We start from the raw sequence: 23,086 nt of genomic DNA, 5'->3' as shown, positions 1-23,086 counted from the left end.
CATTTTGATGACACCTGCGGTAGGTTAATCATCTACCTCACTAATCTTCCGATTTATTTCGCTGCAAGAAAATCGAATATACCCGCCACTAAATCCTTTGACAATCAACTAAACCAAAATACTCGGTATAAGAATGCTGCTCTACGAACTGCGAATGACTGCCTACTCAGTTCTGTTGTTAACCACCTCCATCGGATTAGGACTTTTCCAGTGCGTAAACGCAATGACAGCCCATATTTGGTATGCCGTTATCGGAGCCCACCGTGGCGCAGACGTTAACATATTCGCCTATGACACTGAACTCCTAGGTTCGTATTTAGGCGAGAACATCAAAAAAAGTCCATCGGAGGTTATTCCCTCCAAACTTGGGCGACATTTGTGAGCTACTATGTCACGTTTACAAGCATTTGCATTTTGCTGGATTATTATCCTGATACGGGATAGCTATGAGCAGCACACAAACTGAAACTTTGAGATCCGACTAATTTCCGACAGATCATCTCTGCTTGCAATTATAAAAGTGGTTGAATGAGCAAGATAAAATTTTATAACGACGACTGGCATAAATATGTTCAGACAGCTAGGCATGCATTAAATCTCTGGGGAGCAAATTTCTGAATTCAAAAACCGCACTCGACTTTCGCAGATCTGTCAATGAGATGGCTGAATAGTTCAAAAATCAGCTGCCGGGCCACAGATATATCCTAGGACATTTTAGAGCAGAGGAGCTTGCGAGACTAGGAAGTGCCTCCCACATTCCAGGGGATCTGCGGGTATGCCTCTAGTGACGTGTAAGCTATGTCTTCAGGATCAGGTCCGATGGACAACAGATGACATATGGTCACAAAGACTTTAAAACATCTGCTGTGTTGTGTGTGTGTGTCCCGCACTGGCAGGCAAAAGGAGTTCCACTTTATATTTTCATTCCTTTGAGAACTTGTCTGAATAAGCGGTTATTTTTTAAGTGATCCGGAAGGTTCAACGGTAGGAACTAGAAGGCATTTTCGTTGTCCTGTTTCTGTGGTTGCACAAAATGGACATAAACGTCTAAGTGAGTCTGATAGCAGACTACTACATAAACCTAACCTAACGTTATCGCATCACTTATTTTTGGCCCCGGCACGGGATAACTATGATAACCACAACGGTTGGAACACCTATGGAACGTGATGAGGATCGCCACATTCACATACCAACAACCCTGCTCCCGCGGCGATCGGTCCTTTGAAACGTAACGAGCTTGCTCACCTACAGGAGCTTGACGAGGATCGCCACCTCCATATGAAAATGTGGTTGCAACAACAACAACAAAAACAATTTATTCTTGGATAACGAGTCTCACTCGTATATCAAAAAGGAGCTTAAGTTCATGGCCAATTTGTTTTTAACTGTGACAAAGGATTTGCCGTAAACAAACTAGTGGGACACAACCACAGGTTAGGTACACACGCAATCTCTGATTTATCCACGTTATTTTCATGATCGATTAAATCAGGTAGCTCCTTATAAGTTCGAGCTGACTACCAAAAAGCATAGGTTTAGCAAAAAAAAGTTATATGACTTCTGCATAGATTTAGATGACTGTGAAATGAAGTCACCTTCATAAATATTAGCACCCTATTAAATTTTGATAAAAGATAAACATTCCTCAGAACTCTAATGACTCTAACCTCTAATTATCTTCATTTTTGTGCATTCTTGAATTTAAGTGAATTGGTGATATGTTTACCAAGAATGTTGTCAGTTCCTTCAGTTGCGCTTGCAAAGTGACAAAGCCATAGCTCTGAGATAATCCTGGCCTCTACTTGCGCCTTATCATTCTAATCTTCTATTGCTATTTAATGTACTAGTAACTAACCCTCTTCTCTGCACTCGCCGCTGTACAAAGGCCTGTCTACCTATGGAGCTTTGTGCAACGATGACAACAAAATAACGAAAAGCAAACACAACAACCAAGAGGAACCAAAACAATTTGTCTAAACAACCAAAATATTTCGTCTAAATTCCCTTAAAAAATAGAACATAAATGTTCTATTTATCTTGTTTATATTTGCAAGGTGGCTTTTGTCTTCATCCCATCGGTTGGTTGGTTAGAAATTATTTTTAGTTTAATGGCTACAAATTTGGGATAAAAATGCAGAATGCGGGTTCGCCAGATTCAAGTCATATGTTCAGTAGTCCCTCAATGATACTTAGTGCAACGTACAATATATGTATTTATATATATATATTTTTTTTTCTTTCACAACATTTCTCTTAGGGATTTTCTTTCGGCGGAAGTTTATCTTTTTGTTGTATATTATCGTGGTCGTCGTACTTTGACTTTGGATTAATACAACAGCCGTAGCAGCAGCAGCGGCGGGCTGACAGCAGCAAAAGCACAAAATCCAAACACAAAAAAGTATGACGACGACCCCTCCTTTCTCTATCTCCAATAAATAATTGGTGTTGTTGTATTATTAATACTTTCGTCACTATCATAAAAAATATCAAAAAAAATGTTACAAACGAAGATGTTTCTTTGTAGTTCTTACCTATTGTCGATATAAATGTTGTATTAAATGCATCTTCAGAGAAACGAAAAAGTATGCAAGTCTTTCCAACACCGGAGTCACCAATTAGCAACAATTTAAACAGATAATCGTATGTCTTAGCCATTGTGTATTATTTTCTTGTTCAACGATTAATTTGATTTCTATTTCTTTCTTCTTCTTTTTTTTCTTTCTTTTATATCTTCTTACAATTCAGAGAAGAAAATCTTAATCTTATAAAACTTTTTCTCCTCGACTTTCGCGTTTTATTATTAATTACGTGCGTTATTTGTGTCTTTGATGTTGCGTATCACCCGAATAATTATGTATAAATTTTTTAGCTACGATTTTATTTTATTTCTTTGCGATTAAAATTTGTTAAAAATCTCTCGCTGATGACAATATAGGGATATTAAGCAGAGCTGGCAAAATATCGATGGCACTATCGGTAATATAATTGATATCGTGTTTAAATTATCGATTATACATATTTATATTATCGATTATACATATATATATTCTCGATTGTACATATATATACTATCGATGTACCATCACATAAATGTACCATCGATTGTACGTACATATATAATACCGATTATAAGCTGTGTTCGGGAACTCGAAAATTTGTGCAAATTTGCACTAATTTTTACTGGAAGTCGTTCGCGTACTTTATTTTCCAGCAGAAGAGAGCACGAGAGAGAGAGAGAGAGCAAATTTTGACAGTAAGAAAATGGAGAACCTGCAAATTTCTTGAGGGACTTTTTTTGCCTGCAGAAATTTGCAACTTTGAACATATGCTTTGTAAAGGTCAGCTGTTTTATGAAAAGCAGCCCTTACAAATGCTAACGCAAAAATGGATCAAAAGTAAGAGGTAAGTAAATATATAAATATTGTTAAATTTGTTTCATTTTTATTTACTTATGATGAAAATTCATGGCAGTAGCTAGTGTTCAGATACAAAAAATTCGACAAATGAAATTGTAATTTTACCTCAACTCGGTTGTTTTACATTAGAAAATAAGTGCAAAATTTGCGGAATTATTCGGAAAATCTTGAAAAATTAAAACATTGTATCCTTCCAGACACCAAGAAAAGAGCAATTATCGATTTCTTAAGTGTTTAGATGGAATCATTCTCATCGGAGAGCTACAATGAAACCAACGCCGTTCCTTTGAATTTGTTAAGGGGGAAGATGCTGTCATGACATAATTACTGAGTACAATTTTTTCTCGCTAAGTGCACTATCTGTCAATGAGTTTTGGTTGTGTGTGTGTATTATCATTAAGAATCATAACACAACAAACAACGAAAAATGGCGCTGACTAGTAAGATAAACGAAATCAGACTTGCACTAATCACTTATTTTCATAGTGTCCTCAATATTTTGTTGTTGGGCAACTGCCACTACCTGTTAATGAATATATCTTGGATGCTGCCATGGGATTGAGTGGGTCTAACGGGGCAGTTAAACGATTAGTCTGCCAATTGTGAACGGATACATATATCTTCAATGATAACAAAGTGTCCGTAGCCGCCACATGACGCCTCACATCAGTGGTGGTAGTAGTTTATCTAGCCACAATATCCAAAAGCAATAGATTGTTTTCTCCAAGGAATCTTTGTCAGCACAACAAGTGTACTTTTGTATATGGTGATGGCATGTAAAGCAGTTGTAGTCCTATACAGCCTTCGAAATGCATGCTAATGCTCTGCGAATTGAAAATGTCCAACGAGAGGAGCGGGAGGAGTAGTCCCTCATGCGTCGTGGCTACTGATGAGAGAAGGGAGATCGGTATGTACGACTCCCCCTTGCTCGTGTCCTTTTCAGGTTTCAGTACCGGGATCAGACTGCCCATCCTCCAAACATCGTGCACTATAATAGTGTCAGATAGGACGAGGACAGTTGTAAGGTGATCGATTTCAGCCAGATCCAGATTCTTCAGCATCTGGGTAGAGATTCTGTCTGGAACAAGCGCCTTGCTCTATTTGGCGCCACGGATGACATTCGTAGCTTCGTGCACGGTTGTTGTTGTTGATGTAGCATTGTGTTGTACACTGAAAGACTCCATCGAGCCAATGCGATACGTACAACCGGCTGCCACGGGAATGCACAGTTATTTGTGATGGCTGTCCAGCGGCACGGCGATCACGGATATACAAATGGCTCCCCTTCTAGCCATTTTAGTCTCTGGCCAATAAATTGACGTTTATCTAAGGAAAATACCTCAAAATATCGCCAGCATTTTTTATTTAAAAAAAATTGTTTTCCAAGCAAGCAAATAAAAAACCAACCAAACCAAATAAAAAACCAACGGAATTAATGAGACTTCCCCTTTGCGAGTTTCTAGGTAGAAGTGACGTCTTCTACGATAGCCGCTCGAGTGAGGCTTGGTTTGGTGCTGTGGGCTGCAGGGTAACAAATGCCCTGTGGCCAAATATTTCGCGAAACAGGATATCCCCTACCTTGGGTTTGAGGAGCACTGACTTCGGATTGCTGATAGAAGTTATAGACTGGTCGTGCAACTCGATCAAGACACTCTTATGCAGGTAGTGCACAGAAATATTGTTCATACTTACACCCAGTTCATATTGAAAATCTAAATAAATTTGTTGACATTTCTTCTTTTTATCTATATCCGTCGTTTACTTTTACCGACATTTAAATTCGGTAACCTTTGATTACAGAATAACCTAATCGTTAATTTAACCAATTGTTACGTTAATTAGCAATGTCGGTTCGATTAAAAAAAAAAAATTAAAAGAATCGCACCACAGATCTTAAAATGTAAACCATAAATAAATTATATATAGATAAAGAATTTGAACTTCGCACACAGACTGGTTGGTGGCGTATTATTTGCACATGTACGCACACGTATACACACACGCACACAAATTCGTTTGCGAGATTTGGTAAAACGCCGATCAGCTTGATGGAAAGATAGCGGATTGCACTATATGATTTGTGGTTGTTTTACGAATGACACCACCTTTAATTGTTTCGCCATGATATGTATCTTTCTTTCTTTTATTTCCTTTCTTTTTGCCGTAAATCTGAGTTTTTTAATTTTTTTCGGCAGAGTTGCTTGCTTTGAAGAAAAATAATATAATTGCCGACAACTACAGGATTCACTAAAAGAAGGTTGGCTGACTTGCGAAAACATAAAGTGGATAGGCCCATGAGCATCATTAAGGTTGTCAAATTTGCAGATTGAAAATTTCATGAAACATGAGAAAGCGTAAACAGAGAATGAATGTAAAAAGAGAACAAGTTGACATACTAAATGCCAAGTACTGCCAAAAATTAAAAAAAAAAATTGTGTCGGCTGATCTTTGGCTTAACCTTGTTCAGTGAATCCTGCGATAACTACAAGTTTTCTCTATTTGCTTCTTTGTGTAAACGTGCTATAAGTCAGCTGATGACTTTGCCCTACCTTGTTTAGTATGGCCTGACTTAAGTTTGACTAAATGCGTCGCTCTTTGATAGACAACATACAATCGTTCCAATCCAATCGATTTGAGACGTATTAAACGATAATCGATAGTGGAATTATGGTCATAAGATTATAGTGAAAAAGAGATTTTTGTTTTGCGTGTTATTATGATGCATATTCGATACTGTGGTGACAATAAAAAATGTAATCTACCAATTATAAGGAAAATGAAAAATCCAAATAAATTGCTATGAGTTTTAAAATTAAGAAAACTTCGCTAAAATATTGGAAACGAGTGTCGAAAAAGAAACCGAGAAAATATAAAAAACAGTCGTAGTTGTAACCTTTGTTGTAACTGCTTATAAGGTGGTGTAGTTTAGTTTAGCTCTTGTGTATGTGTGTGTATTGAAGTGTCGTCTCCGGAATTCCATTTTAGCTGGCTAAGTGCAGTTAGCCAGCCAGCCAGCCAGTCTCGTCCCACTTGAAAAAATTCCACCACCAGCACCACCCATTATAATAAGATTGTAATGGGTGCAAAAGAGTCAAAACAAACCTGCATTAATTATGAAGATGCAGTAAAACGAGGTAAGTACCAACGAAGTTTTCCAACAAACAGATATTTCTTTAAGTTACGAGCATTTCGATTTGCAAATATTTTGATTAAAGTTTGCAAAGAGGTTCTTCGGGTGGGAGTTTTTTTCTGATATCTTTCGTGTCTTCTTCTCTTATATATTTGTATGGTGTCGTTTGTCGCTTTGTTGTTAAGAAGAGAGTCATCATGTTGGGGGAGGGGTGGCAAAAGAGGTTCAATGAAATGGGTTATATTTTGCCTTATAAAAAAGAAAACGTTCTTTTTTATCATTTGTTGTTGTTGGTTTCTTTTCGACGATGTCGCTTTAGGTTGTTTTTGTTTTTCCCTGCTTATAGTCTCGTAATCTATACATTAGATTGCCCTAATATTTCTCTATTTTGCTCAGTTGTTGTTAAAGCTAAGGAAGAAGAAAAAAAAAGAATTTTTTGCTATTGTACCTAGTTGTTTGTGGTGCAAGTAACCTTCTAAAAAACGGAGCAGAAGATAGGGGGAGGGTCTTAGAGCAAAGAAGGTTGTTGAATGGTGTAGTCCTTTTAATTCTCTCACCATGTGACGTCACAAAAGATATGTATTTTTTGCCCAAAATCTTGCCATTCCTATTTGGCTTATGACTTATGGGAATAAACAAAGAAAATTCCACCCAATGATGAAAGTGTTTGGAATATAAAGCATGCTGGCAGTAGGGTTCGGAAGACAAACAGGACATGTGTGTACGGGGTCTTTGATATCAAAAATCTCACGGTATTTCTTTGTTGTCTAGGTACAGTTTAATATATACATCTATGAACTCTGAAACCCACCAAGGGTTGTGTCCTTAGTAAGTCGAGTAGCTAATCAGGTGTCGTGTGCCGTGTGGTCCCTAGTTATAAACGGTCACACATCCAGCACGTTGAGACAATCTTAGTCGAATAGGATTTGAGGGGGGGTAGATATCACCCCACCTTAGAGAAACTTCTTGTTTCACTCTACAGGGCTTGCTATCCCTGAATTCCACATACATACTTGATGGAGGGACGTGTTGCCGATGTCCTCAAAAAATCTTGGAATGGGTGAACGTGTCGATAATTTTTAATCGGTCAAGAGCTACTTGCAGCGTCCAATGGCACGGTTTGACTTCGTAGAGAACTAAGCTAATATGTGTTTGTTGTTTTCGTTGTAGCAATGCGTTGTGTTCTATCTTTCTTCTGCTTGATTCTGTTAAGTATCCAGATTCAGGAACTCTGTGACTAAGGTGAGGTGTGTCCTGGATCTGAGCAGATGACGTTTGTCGTGTGGTCACAAGTGACAACCAGGTCACACATCCTACACGTTGACATCAATCCTTGCCCTGTAGGTATTAAGGCGGCTACTCTGGTTTGCCGAGGAAGGATAATTTCTTCAGGTGCAATGGGAGATCGTTCTCCGAGGGCCACATTCACCCTGTAGCTATTCACCGCAACTGGTATCTGCATGAATGTTGTCTATACGCGGTCAATATGCCTTTTGATCTAGAGGTCTTGTTGTTGTTGTAGCCACATGTCAATATGTGGAGGTGGCGATCCTTGTCTAGTTCTTATAGATGAGCAAGCTCGTTCCGGTCTATACGACCGATCGCCGCGGGAACATGATGGCCATTGGTTATTTAAAGGCGCTAATAACTCGCCTTGTCATATCGAGCGTCATAGGTTGTTGTTGGTGTAGCAGTTTATTGTGTTCTATCTTTCGTCTGCTTGATTCTGTTGAGTGTCAAGACCTAGGAACTCTGCGACTAAGATGGGATGTGTCCACAGGGATCTGGGTCTGAGTCGAGTGGGTCTGGCCGGGCAGATAAACAGGTGACGTGTATCGTGCGGTCCCTGGTTACAATCGGGACATACATCTTGCACGTCGGCATCAATCCTAGCTCTGTAGGAATTGAGGCGGCTGCATCTGCCGGAACGTAATTGAGCCAAAACTACTCTGGTTTGAGGTCGAGTGAGGTCGATTTCATCAGGTGCAATGGGTGGCGGTCGTTCTCCAAGGACTGCATTCACCCGGTAGCCATTTACCGCATCTGCTACCGTGTCTGCATGAATGTTGTTTTGACCTGCTTGATATGCCGTTTGATCTAGAGGTTCTCTCTTGTAGCGCTGAACCTCACGCTCTAGATCGTGTAGATCTACCTTAAGGCTTCTGGGCGGTGGGTATCTATCCACAAGATGATGATTTGGATGGTCTCTGCGATAATAGCCCAAAAGGTATTGCTTAGACAGTATGTAGTTATGTCTTCGCACTGGTAGGATCTTTGTCTCCTGATGGAGGTGGTCCACATGTGAACTGAGGAGACAGCCCGTCGCAGTTCGGAGGGCGGCATTCTCACAGATCTGAATATTATTCCACTGCGTGTCACAAAGTTGACGTGACCACACTGGCGCTGCATAACTTACCACAGATCGGCCAATTGTTTTGTACGTGGTCAACAAGGTTTCTTTGGCTGCACCCCAAGTGCTGCCAGCAAGTGACTTGAGGACCTTGTTTCTGCTTTTGATTGCTATGGCATGTGGGGAGAAAGTGTAGGAGCTGTCAAATGTGACGCCAAGTATTTTTGGGACACTTGTTGGTCGGAATCATTTCTCCATCGACCATCACAGTCAGCTCAGTATTCACCTCACGTGCATTTGTAGTGAACAATGTGGCTGAAGATCTGGTGGCAGATATCTTCAGATTTCTTGCAGCGAAATATGAGGCAAGTTCGTCGGGGTAGACGTTCAACCTATCGCAGATGTCATCAATGGGTCGGGGGCCTGATGCTAGATCGTATAATCGTCCGCATATGATACGATCTCTATGTCGTCTGGAGGGGGTGGAATGGAGGATGGGTAGAAGTTAAACAGTGTCGGAGATATCACCTCGCCTTGGGGAACTCCCTGTTTCACTCTACGATGCTTCGATTTTTTATCGCAAAGTTCCACAAATGACTGACGTACACAAAGATAATTCGCGACCCATCGTTTCAGGTGTGGCTGGAGGGACATTTTGGCGATTCCCTCAAATAGTTGGCATGGCTGACTGTGTCAAATGCTTTCGATAGGTCCAGTGCCACGAGTACCGTCCTATCACATGGCCTGGGCTGATTGAAGCCACGGCAAATGTGTGCGGTGAAGGCATGCTATTGCAGGTAGATCCCGATTTTTCAGAATTTAAGGCGCCAATATTTCGCATTGTCATATCGAGCATCATAGGCACTCAGTATTTTAGCAAGTGCACGTGCTATTCGGCCTCTCACTGAGACTCTCCACTCGATACCGCTGATTGTCCGCGACTGAAGTTGCAGCTACTACTACTAGCTCCCAGCTATGATTCTCTTGATAACGAAGAACACCACACAGATTGCAGCTCACAGTTCCAGCCTGTGTGATGCTCATAGTTATCTCTTGCAGGGTAAATTGTGATGGCTGTCCATCGGCTCGGAGACCAAGGATACAACGAATGGCTCTCCTCCTAGCCCTTTCGCTCTCGGAATGCACAACAACCTGGCGTATCTCTTCGGGTCAGTCGCAGTTACGCCTTCAAAAGTGGCTGAGGTCCTGTCATCCCTTCTTACGGGGTTCGAGAGTGACTTAGCTTGCCACAATCGGTACCAAAGTTACATTGCTCCAAGTGTTCTCGCCACATATTCCGCTTCTGTTCGTTGAGACTACCCTGTTAATTTGCGAAAATGAGGTATCGGAATTTTCTCTCGGCAAGTAGCATATTTGAGGGGTGACAGCTCACTGATTGATGAACGTCCGGCGCTCAGAAGTTATGAAGTGGAATGATCGGTCGATGGTGAGTATTATGGGGAGGTGGTCTGATCCCAAAGAAATTACGGTTGCTGGATATGCCACTCAGATAAAGTGTTTTACGAGTTATACCACTACTATACTTCAAATAGTGGATCAATCAATATTGGCCCATTAATATGACGTCGAATGCAAAATAATTCGCTACAAAACTTTAGTCAAGCTATTATTATTAAGGCAAAATAAGTATTATTTATTTTTCTCTTTGAAATACTGACCATTTGATGATGTAGGTGCAAAATTTTAACATAGCCATGATTTGAATTATTATTATCAATCTTTGACGTCATCACTTCAAATATTATCAAGAACTACAGCCAAAGTGTTGTTAGATCAGGGACTCAATCAAAAAATGGAAAATTTAGATTCTTATCAAAAATGAATGTATGCAAGATATACCTATGTATGAACCGATAATATGAAACAAGATGTTTTTTTATGTTATCGAAAAGTTTCACATAGACTATAGCATGGGCTTTCATTGAAGGATGTTGGCGATGGTTTGGCATGGCTGACCGTGTCGAATGCCACATGGCCTGGGCTGATTGAAGTCACGGCTATGTTCGCACAGTACCTTGCAACCTATCTCGTAGTGAAGTGAGGCCAGAGCAAGATCGGAAATGTATCCACTCCATGCAACGGTTACACCTCACCGACACCGACCGATGATGAAGGCGGTTCTGGCAAAGTGAACAGAACCAGGGTCCGGGGTTCTTTTCAATCCCGGCACGGACCAGAAGCGTGCAGAAGAAGGCACTCCGGGATGCGGCTCTCCCATGACGAAAAAAGACGAACACGTACACTGAGGCGGCAGCCCTTGCTGATGAAGGGTTCCATCGGGTCAATCCGGTGTGCCATGGGATTGAGGGCAATCTGTTTCTAATAGAAATAGAACATAAAAATTCCTTGTTTTTTTAAGGCTGCAGATATGTTTACATTGAAAACATACTCTTATAGCAATCGACAATTACTTAGAGTAGCAGTTGGGCAAGTGTGTTCGTTTGTAATTGTTGGATGCCTTCATTTAGTAGAAATATATGAAGGGGAGTAATTTTCTTTCTTGCTGCCCTACAGATGAAAATACTCTTAAGAGCATAGTTTCAACCTAGAAGACATACCTTTTTGACAAATCCTACCGACGAGTTCGGGTGGTTCCAAACGAAATCGTGATCTAGGAAACCAGTCAAATGCTATTACCGAGCAAAAAAACACATTTTTCTGCCTAAAGCCTAGTACTGACTTCGAGGTTTCGCCCGAACAAATGTCAAAACGCATTATGAAAAAATTGTGACGAATGAAATGCGAACACATTCTGTAGAAATGATACTTAGTTCTATGAGCAAAATACATGCGACATGGCGCTGCGTCAGTTTAAATTTCACTTCGCACCATCAACTCTGCTTCAATGCTGTTGTCTTTGTTGTGTGGTGTTGTTTGACTTTTGTTTGTGTTCTGGCGAAGCATAGAATCCCTCGGATTCCGCAATAATTTAATACGAATGAAGTCAGTACAGGCAAAACATTAAAAACAAGGGTTTTTCTGTGTTCTATTTCTAACAGAAACTGATAACCCGATGGTCTGGATATTCTAGTGTATTCATTTATGATTTGTTTTAAATTACAGTCATATATTATTATTCTGTTCCTATAGCAAATATTTTCTAGCCAATCTATATTGAAGTCACCTGCTATAAAGATATAACAGTTTTTTTTCACATATTGCCTCTAGAGATTCTAGAAATGTCTCATAGAACGTAGCCTCAGAGCCGCTAGGGGATGTGTACATTGCGCCAATGTCTAATTCTTCGCTTCCACGTTTAGCCGTACAATAAACCATTCAGAAGTTTCTATGCTTCCACTTAGTGATCCCAAAGTCGACTTTCGACTAATCGATTACATAGAATACATAGAATATAGTCTATAACGTCCAATTTTCGGTATTAATGCTCTAAAAGCCCCTTTTTGGTTCCAATGTGTCTAAAATTTTGCAAGCGACTTTTTCTCGGAAGTATATTTCAATCCATGGACGAATCGATTAATATTTTAAAGCAGCACCCATATAAGGGTGCATTTCACAAAGAGATTCTTGCACCGAATTTAGCGAAATCTAGATGGAATTTAGAATGGATAGACATCGATTTGGGATTGACGGTATTTTTTCATGTTTAATGGTGAGGATAACAACAAAATTTGGAAAAACCGACAAATGAAAAATGGTCTTTGATAATGCCGGATACATAAAATCGGATAGAACAGAAATATTTTTGGGTTCCTTTTTGTGTTTTATAGAGGAAGTGATGGAGAATAAAAGTTCTTTACTTATATGTGCAACTAGCTGACCCGGGCCCACTCCGCTGCGCCTTCTTTTACTTCATATGGAACAAAAGTTTCCTTAGAATATTTATTTTCGAAGATCTTTTAGTGAAATACCATGCTAACTTGACTAAGAGTTTAACAATGTAAGTGCCTTTATCTGAATCCCATATGATCTTTATTGGTCCACGAATTTAAGTTTGGATGTAAGGTGTACTCCATTCTTAAAATACTTCATTTCAGCCCGATATTCTTATGATTTCTGATTTAGTGGTGTTTTCGGGGGAGAGGTGGTCTACCAGATACTTGGACCTGAAGAAATATCAGCATCGTGCTCTTCTCTCAAATACCATTTATTTAAACCCCATATTGGCTTAAGAGGAGTTTACAGGATGAGGCGTCCCCCAAACGCATGGCCACAAAATAGTTTATCAAATTCGTTTTCTAATCTCAAATACCTTTCATTTGAGCCAAGTATTGGCATGGTCGAAAAAAAATTTCCCTTTGGGGGTGTTTTGGGAAAGGGGTGATGCCCTAAATACATGGTCCTACATTTGGGTATCAAATTCGTATTCTACTCCCAAATACCTTTATTTGAGCCCCATATTGCGATGGTCGGTAAAAAATTGCTCTTTGTGGGGTATTTTGGGAAAGGGGTAGACCCCTAGAAAATTGATCCCGGAAAAGGGTATCAATTCTTGCTCGACCCCCCAATACCCTTCATTTAAGCTCCACATTGACATGGTCGGCCCGATTTAGGGGTGTTTTGGGGATTGGGGTGATCCCCCAAACACCAAGCCAAGAAAATATATCAGCAAGGTGCTCTATTCTCATATATCTATTGGGTTGCCCAAAAAGTAATTGCGGATTTTTCATATAGTCGGCGTTGACAATTTTTTTTCACAGCTTGTGACTCTGTAATTGCATTCTTTCTTCTGTCAGTTATCAGCTGTTATTTTTAGCTTGCTTTAGAAAAAAGTGTAAAAAAAGTATATTTGATTATAGTTCATTCTAAGTTTTATTAAAAATGCATTTACTTTCTTTTAAAAAATCCGCAATTACTTTTTGGGCAACCCAATATATACATTTTTTTGAACACCATATTGCCATTGGCCTCAAAATTGGATATGAAATTCGTTTTCTAATTTCATTTAAATTTCTTATTGCAAAAGTCTGCAAATATGCCCGGTTTGAGGTATTGGCCCTAAAAACTATAAATATTTAGTTCCACTCTCTTTAAGACCCAAATTGTCTTGGTGAGCAAATACGTCCTATTTGGGGGTTGCTATGGTGGTGGGACGTCCGCTAAACAGTTGGCCCCTAATGTTGATATCAGATACGTGGTCTACTCCCACATACCATTAATTTGAGACCCATATTTCCATAGTCGGCAAAAATTACCGGCTTGGGGGATGGGCGGTCACTCAGTGAGTTGGCCTTGAAAATATATATCCGATTCGTGTTCCACTTTAAAAACCCTCTTATCTGAGCCTCATATTGCAATAGTCAGAAAATACTTACTATTTGGGTGGTGTTGTGGGGGTGGCGTGGCCCCATAGACACTTTTCTCGAATATTGATATCAAAGTCGTGCTTTACTCCCAAAGACCTTTCATTTGAGCCCCATATTGCTATGGTCGTAAATTTGTCCCCTTTGGGGGATGTTTTTGGTGATATCAGAATCGAATTCTACATTCAAATACCTTTTATTTAAGCCCCATATTCCCATGGTCAGTAAATAAGTCCGGTGTGGGTGGTGTTTTGGGGAAGGGGTGGACCCCCAGAAACGTGGTCTCACATTGGATAACAGATTCTTATTTTACTCACAAATACCTTTCATTTGAGTCCCATTTTGCCATGGTTGGTAAATATATCCGATTTAGGGGTGTTTGGGGCTTGGGGTGGTCCCCCTCCCACTTGGTCCGACAATTGGATATCAGATACGTTTTTTTATTTTAAATACCTTTCATTTGAGTCCCATTTTGTCGTGATTGGCCTAAATATATGTTTGGTTGGTTTTAGGGTGGGACGGCCCCCCTAGGTACCCCATCCGAAATTTGGATACCAAATTTTTATTTTTAGGGTACTATATGAGAGCACACAAAATTTCGCTTAAATCGCACCAACCATCTCCGAGATCTGGCGTTTCTGAAAATTTGGGTACGGGGGAGGGTCCGCCCCCCCCTTAAGATATCAAAAAATGTAGAACCCTATTTTCACCACGGATTCATTAAGCTCCATCTGTGAAAATTTCAAGAAAATCGGTTCAGCTGTTTCTGAGTCTATAAGGAACACACAATCATACAAACAAACAAACACAAATTGATTTTCATATAAAGGGTGATTTTTTTGAGGTTAGGATTTTCATGCATTAGTATTTGACAGATCACGTGGAATTTCAGACATGGTGTCAAAGAGAAAGATGCTCAGTATGCTTTGACATTTCATCATGAATAGACTTACTAACGAGCAACGCTTGCAAATCATTGAATTTTATTACCAAAATCAGTGTTCGGTTCGAAATGTGTTCATTCACCGTAACGTTGCGTCCAACAGCATCTTTGAAAAAATACGGTCCAATGATTCCACCAGCGTACAAACCACACCAAACAGTGCATTTTTCGGGATGCATGGGCAGTTCTTGAACGGCTTCTGGTTGCTCTTCACTCCAAATGCGGCAATTTTGCTTATTTACGTAGCCATTCAACCAGAAATGAGCCTCATCGCTGAACGGTGAATGAACACATTTCGAACCGAACACTGATTTTGGTAATAAAATTCAATGATTTGCAAGCGTTGCTCGTTAGTAAGTCTATTCATGATGAAATGTCAAAGCATACTGAGCATCTTTCTCTTTGACACCATGTCTGAAATCCCACGTGATCTGTCAAATACTAATGCATGAAAATCCTAACCTCAAAAAAATCACGCTTTATAAGAGATAATGTGATGTTCTACTTGAGATTTATCATTCAGAAAAACACTAGTTGGAAGTCGGCTAGGATAAATAGAGCAATATAAGCGAGAATGTGGAAACATGAATTTTAGTTTTGAAAAAATGGTCATATTGGCTTTACGATAGCGGGGTGGGGTTTAATATAAAAATGCGCGCATTTTTCATTCAAACCTTTTCTTAATACTTCCTCTTATGAAAATACAAAGAAATGATTATACCTTGATGGCAAAAGTTTACTAAAACTTGAAGGAAAAAAAAGAAGTATCTTATTCAGAAAATTATTGAGTTGATCTTAAATGAGGTTAAGCTGCTTCCTGGTGTTGTATACTTACCGTCAGGTGATTTGGACGACTTCGAGAGCTGTCATAAAGATCTTTTTTCTAGGTATGCAGGAGTTGTTGTCCTTGGAGATTTCAATTGTAACCTCTTTAATATTTCTAGGGCGAATTCATGTCGTTCTTTTTGTACGAGATATAACTTAAACTTGGTTCACAATTCCAAACCTACACATTTTGATTTAAGGTGCCGGTTTGATTTCATGTTAGTTAGTAACCTTTCTTTCATTTCTTATTCGGATCAAGTACAATGTCCCTCCGTTTCTGAACATTCTCTTATATTTGCATCTCTTCATTATAATTTTCAGCAGCCACCTGAGTTTTTTGAGTTTCGTGACTACAAAAATATTGATTGGGTTGGTTTGTTTGCCCCTTTAGAAGATTTCGACCGTTATGCTGTCTTCAACGCCAGGGATGTTGATACTAAATGCTCACTGGTTTCCTCTCTCCTAGATAGTTTGTTCTCTATTGTTCCTACATTCAAGAGAAAGATACGTGATTGTAATGACAAGTGGATGGAGTCTAGAGAGATTGTTCTTGCTAGATCTTTAAGGGATTTGTCTTATTCTGCATTTCTATCTTGTAGATCAGATGAGAATTGGAAAACGTATTGTAAGAAAAGGAACTGGGCGAAGTCCGTTAGTCGTCGGATAAGACGCAACCATTTTTCTAAATTTTTTGCGGTACCTTGATGCGACTGGTATGTGGAAAGTTCTCAAACATTCTGGATATGTTGGTGGTGATAACTTCAATGATGATTTTGATGCGAACAAAGTTAATGAGTTTTTTGTTGAAGGTGATGGAACGCACGCTGATAGGCCTCAATTTTCAGGTGATGAAGAGACTGATTCTTCCTTTTCGTTTTGCTGTGTGAATGAGTTTGAAATCATTGAAGCTAAAAGTAGGGTGAAGTCTGGGTCAGTTGATGTGGATGGTATTTCAATGCGTTTTGTCAAGACCGTTTTTCCTTATGTTTCCGATGTTATTTTGGATCTGGTTAATTTTATTCTGATGTCTTCTTCTTTTCCCTTGGCTTGGAAGATTGCCAGGGTTATATCAATTCCCAAAGCGAAGCATGTTAGAAGGGTTGATGATTTACGGCCTATCTCCATACTTCCTGCAATGTCTAAGATTGTTGAACACATAATGAAGAATCAAATATTACAATCATCGCAGCTTTGAATACACGATATGCAATATGCCTTTCGCCAATATGCCTGCTGCTTAAGCTAGCTGATTCCATCCGAGTGAATGCCAATAACGGAAAACGCAGTGTGCTGGTTTCTCTTGACTTGTCAAAAGCCTTCAATTCTTTTAATTTTGTTCGATTACTTACTAAATTGCGTGATTTTTTCAATTTTTCTACATCTGCCTGCAAACTGATACTTTCTTACTTAAGTAACAGATCTCAGTTTGTGGTTCTGAGCGGTGTAAACTCAAGCATCCTTTCTCTTCATTCTGGTGTACCACAAGGTTCCATCTCGGGTCCACTTTTATTTATACTTTACGTGAATGATTTGCATCGTTTTACTTCTTGTAGGAGTTGTGAGTCGTTTATGTTTGCTGATGACATTTTCTTGCTATTTAATGGCAGTTCTACAACACCTGATATTCTTGAGAATGATATAAATTGGGTTTTGGGCAGGGTTGTTAACTGGGCTTCTGTCAATGCTTTAAGGATTAATCCCTCTAAATCCAAGGCTCTAATGTTTGAAAGATATACTACCACATCTCTTAACATTTTTATTGGAAATTCTGAGATTGAGTTTGTCGACCGACATAGATGTTTGGGTGTTATTGTTGACACTGAGTTATCTTTTAGGTACCATATTGATGTCTTGTCAGGGAAGGTTTGGTCTTGCCTTCGTAAAATGTATTCTTCTATTGTTTACCTACCTTTCAAGGTCTGGCTTTTTCTCTGTTAATGTCTCAGATACTTTACGGTTGGGAGGTTTTTCAGGTACTATTCAGGCTAACTTTACAAAATTGAGGCGAATTGTAAATTCCGTTGTGCGGTGTGTCTACAATGTCCGAAGACGAGATCGTATATCTTGCTTCGTAAAACGTTTTCTTAATTGCTCATTTAAAAGGCTTGTCGAGTGTAGGAATTTACTACTTTTTCATAACGCTTTTGCTAATATTAGACCTGTTCCTCTAAGGAGGAGTTTTGTATTCTCTCGGTCTACTAGGAACCCGCAATTATTTAATCCTAGAATTAGAAGAAACATATATGCGAGATCATATGGTGTTAGAGTAGCAAGCTGCACTATTTTTAAAAATAACTGCACTATTTTTAATTCTCGTGCACTTTGTTGGACCACTTTCTATTTATCGCTCTCTTCCATTTGGATTTCTTTTATATTCATTATTTTTTGAGGCAGCCACTACGGCTATGATACTTAAGGCGATGGGAGAATGGATTGAGGATGGGAACAGCTCATACCATCGCGTTATAATCGAGGCGACGATAAGAAACCTGGAAGGAAGGGAAGAGTTTTCCGATCGAATACCTGAGATGAACCTTGAAGTCGAATGCGACGCACTCGTGCCATCGGCACAGTCTTGGATTGACGGAACCCTAGTATTGCCATCTGGATTATAATGCTACACGGATGGATCAAAGCTAGAATACAGAGTGGGCCTGGGGGTTTACATTGAAAACCCAGGGACTGACATCTGTTTAAGACTGCCTGACCATAATACGGTCCTGCAGGCTGAGATCCGGGCGATCACGGAATGCGTGAAGTGGTGTGATGCTAACGAGAGGACGTCGAGTGTGATCATCTCTACCGACGGTAAAATTGCCATAAGGGCAATAACAACCAGGACGGTAAGATCACGAACAGTCTTGCAGTGTAAGAAGGAGATTAACGTCTTCTCTGAGGATGGGAAAATCCGCATCGTTTAGGTGCCGGGCCATAACGGAGTAAGGGGAAATGAAAGGCAGACGATTTGGCGGTGAAGGCCAGAGGACTGCCGTCAATAAACTTGGTTAACCCGAAGCCTTTCGGGTCGACCCAGTCCGAGTTAGGCGAGTGGGCGACGAATGCGCATGCAACATTGTGGAACAGCGAAACAGTCGATAGGACGGTTAAAATCCTATGGGGGATCCAGATCGTGAAAAGACGAGGCTATTACTAAAAGGAAACAAGAAGGAGGTCAGTATACCTATTGGTATCATAACGGGACACATAGGACTACGAGCTCACTTATGTAAAATCGGTGCGGCAAGTGATATCATGTGTAGGGCATGCGGGGAGGATGATGAGACGTTGGAGCATTTCCTTTGTCATTGCCAGACTTTCGCGTACAACAGATACCGGTACTTAGGTGGAGGCACAATATCAGACATGAACCAACTTAGGGGAGTGGCATTGAAAACAATTAAGGATTTTGCAAGTAGCACGGAATTCCTAACTTAAAATTTCCTTTTTAGAGGTTACTTTATAGTTTTTAGAGCGCACAATAAGCCGATTACTGGTTAAGGTGTATGTCCATAGTGGCATGAGGCACACTCTTTTCAACCTAACCTAGCTATGTCCGTCGTTCATGTTAATTTGTGTACAAACGTACAAGTGGCCATTTCTATCCGATCGTCTTCAAACTTGGCACAGGCATTTTTTTGGTCTAGAGACCAAGCCTATTAGAATTTGAAGAAACAGGTTCAGATTTGGATACACAGAAAAAATGAAAAACATGGGTCAATTAAAAAATTTGTACATTCAATTAAAAAATTCGCTGAAATGGGACCTATAAACAAATTTGTATTATTTATTAACAATTTTGTAATTTGGATTTATGACAAGCTCAAAAATCCAATTAAAGCAGTTATTGACTCAATATATTTGAAAGTTGTCCCTTCTCGTCCCAAAGATTATGCTGGTATGGTTTTTGATCTCACTTTTAACAATTCGTTGAATAACCGTAAAGGTAGATGGTCATCTTTCCACTACATACCCGCTTGAGAATGGAATATCTCAGGGTTCACCTTTGTCTGTTGTTTTGCGAACTCATTGGCCAGAACATTAGAATCATTGAGAGATATAGACTTTGCAGATAAAATATTTGCGGTGGCATCAGGAAGTTCCGACGATGTTAATAGAAAACTTGTATGGATAAACGACAAGGTGCAAGACTGGTCAAAGGGGTGGCGGAGCTATTATTCATTTGGCAAAAGCTGAGATACTCCATGTCTGCCGCAGGCATAGGTGCCCGTCAGATTTGGTAGTCTTCGATTCAATTTCTACTTCTACCAAACACCAAATGAGAAGAAATCTTGGTTTAATATTTGCAACAAATTTGGACAACCCAAGCAAATAAATCCAAAATAAATATTAGTCTTAATGCTATCTTTAGAACAGCCACTTGGTTACTCCGGTCCACTTCTATCGAATGCCTACGGATTGAAGGGAAGTTTAAATTTTCAATTATTGGTTTAAAAGTCGAGCATTAAAATCGCATCCAAATTCATCACCTTGCCATCAGATGATATTCATTCAATCTTCTGGAATAGCATCAATCATCAAAGTCACTTAACATCATCTATACATATTGGGTTGCCCAAAAAGTAATTGCGAATTTTTCATATAGTCGGCGTTGACAAATTTTTTCACAGCTTGTGACTCTGTAATTGCATTATTTCTTCTGTCAGTTATCAGCTGTTACTTTTAGCTTGCTTTAGAAAAAAGTGTAAAAAAGTATATTTGATTAAAGTTCATTCTAAGTTTTATTAAAAATGCATTTACTTTCTTTTAAAAAATCCGCAATTACTTTTTGGGCAACCCAATAATATTTTGGACCTATTAAGAAATTTTGACATAACTTTGCCAAAACAACCAAATGTCGTGGACAAATCCAGAAACGAAATAAAAATTGATTTGAGTTTGAGCGAATATAAGAAAAACTCAACTGTTTCCATACATTGTTGGCGGCTAAAATTGCGGAATATTCCAGCATCAAATTCTTTTTACTGGTGGTTCTTCTTTCGCTGTAGTTAAATTTCTAGTAGAGTCCACGAGGCTGTTTATGAAGCAAGGCTACCTGATGGAACCGGTATACTTACAGCAAAGCTCGCAGCTATATTTTTTGCAGTTTCCTTTACTCGAACATTTGCCAGCACTTTAACATGCACAGACAGTTTTAGTGCTGCAAGAGCATTATATGAAAACAAGAAAGGAAATTTTGACCACTACGCACTTTTGTGAGAGCCTGCTGAGGTAACAATTCTCTGGATTTCCTCACACTCAAACTACCAACCATTATTGCCACACCAAGTTTCCCCAGTGCTATTATAAACCAATACAGAGCTCTCCGAAATATCAAAAACTTACATTTGTGGAGCATTTCGATATAGCTGCCATATGAACCTGATATAGCTGCCATATAAATCGATTTTTCGATAAGACTTCTTCAGTTTATAGAAGCTGCAATTCTTATCAGATTTGTCTGAAATTTCGCACGTTGTGTTTTGTTTTCAATAACTGTGCCAAGTATGGTCTAAATCAATTTATAACCTAATATAGCTGCTATAGGACGCAATATAGGCTATAAGGCCGCAATTCTTATCCGATTTGTCTGACATTTTTGCACGTGGTGTTTTGTTTTGACTTTCAATAACTGTGCCAAGTATGGTCTATATCGGTTGATAACCTGATATAGCTGCTATATAAACCGATTTCTCGATTTGGCTCCTTGAGCCCCTAGAGGGCGCAATTCGTATCTGATTTGGGTGAAATTTTGCACATGTCGTTTTGGTATGACTTCCAACAATTGTGTTATGTATGATCTAAATCAGTCCATAACCTGATATAGCTGCCATATAAACCGATCTCCCGGTAAGACTTCTTGAGCTTGTAGAGGCCTCAATTCTGCGATCCATGGTGATGGTATATAAGATTCGCCCCGGACCAACTTGTCGTGCTTTAACTTGTTTAATTGCGCTGTTTTTCAATTCAAGCTCGGGGTCTTTCTATTTTTTATTTAATTTATTTATCAATATTTCAAGGGAATATATTTTAAAGCCATATCAAATTGAAAAACTAAATTTTTATATACGAAATATCGACAAATCATTTAAATGAAAAACAAAATGACCCCGAGCTTGCATTTAAAAACAGCAAAATTTAATACAACCACAGTCCACCACCAACCAACCAACATTTCTTACTACTTTGTCCGACGTTGGAGTCGAGATAATTTTATCGACTCTGACTTCGCAGCCCTGATTTGGATATAGCTCCCATATAGATTTAAGTCCGATTTGGACTTATATGGCAAAAACATCGTCATTTTTTTACGGATTCTTACGAAATTTCGCACGAGAGATTCCCCTAAGACGCCACGTTCCTGGTGAATTTTATAAAACTCCTTGCAAACGCCTTCTTCTACGATTATGACAAAATTTCCGAATTTTGGTCGAAATCGGTTCTAATTTGGATATAGCTACCATATGTGTATATGTTCATCCGATTTGGGCTAACATTGCATTAATTAGGTGATTTCTTAACCGATTCTTACAAAATTTGGCACCAAGGATTCCCTTACAATTCCCTTCATTGCTGCTGAATTTCACAGAAATCGAAACAGATTTAGACATAGCAGTTCTAACAGTTTTTTTCCAAAATTTTGCACAATGTCATATTTTACTATGTTGCCGCTTTTGGTTGAAATCCCATATGTAGTTTCGTATTAAGCTGCACCATTATGGCCGTCATGAAATGAGAGCGAAAAGCAAATTAAAGTTTGTTATTTTATGAAATAATTTGAGTATTTTAACAAGAATTTGGTTTTTATCTAAATATGGGTCGATATGGACGATATTCAACAAAAAGGTCAAGAGGTCTATCAAAAGTCACTATTAAAAATTTCATCAATATCGAAAAAAAAGCTCATTTTATGGCCTCAATACTCTATATTGGGAGATTGATCTATATGGCAGCTATATCCAAGTAGGATCCGATCTTGACGATATTAGACAAAAAGGTGTAGGGGGCTACCAAATCTCACTATTTCAAATTTCATCGAAATTTAGTGAAAAATGCTCCTTTTATAGGGTCAATACTCTATATCGGGTGATCGGTCTATATGACAGCTATATGCAAATATGGTCCGATTTGGACGATATT

The 23,086-nt window shown here is 39.2% G+C and overlaps 2 protein-coding genes across 3 annotated transcripts in view; one reads left to right on the top strand and one right to left on the bottom strand.

The window, feature by feature from the left end:
- LOC106086280 (ras-related protein Rab-8A) overlaps nt 1–2,961 on the bottom strand; it is a 38,711-nt gene extending 35,750 nt beyond the window's left edge. The window contains exon 1 of the mRNA XM_013250885.2: nt 2,535–2,961. Coding sequence (XP_013106339.1) covers nt 2,535–2,658 — 124 coding nt within the window. The 5' untranslated portion in view covers nt 2,659–2,961. The remainder of the gene's footprint in view (nt 1–2,534) is intronic.
- Nucleotides 2,962–6,092: 3,131 nt separating this feature from the next.
- The window catches only part of LOC106094927 (ubiquitin carboxyl-terminal hydrolase 32), a 68,896-nt gene continuing 51,902 nt past the window's right edge, over nt 6,093–23,086 (top strand). For both annotated transcript variants that reach the window (XM_059360885.1, XM_059360884.1), the window contains exon 1: nt 6,093–6,553. In XM_059360885.1, coding sequence (XP_059216868.1) covers nt 6,496–6,553 — 58 coding nt within the window. In that variant the 5' untranslated portion in view covers nt 6,093–6,495. The remainder of the gene's footprint in view (nt 6,554–23,086) is intronic.

The sequence above is a fragment of the Stomoxys calcitrans genome, chromosome 1 (genome assembly GCF_963082655.1).
Source record: "Stomoxys calcitrans chromosome 1, idStoCalc2.1, whole genome shotgun sequence".
NCBI lineage: Eukaryota > Metazoa > Arthropoda > Insecta > Diptera > Muscidae > Stomoxys > Stomoxys calcitrans.
Note: the sequence above shows the minus strand (reverse complement) of the source record. Positions and strands in the feature narration are given on the sequence as shown.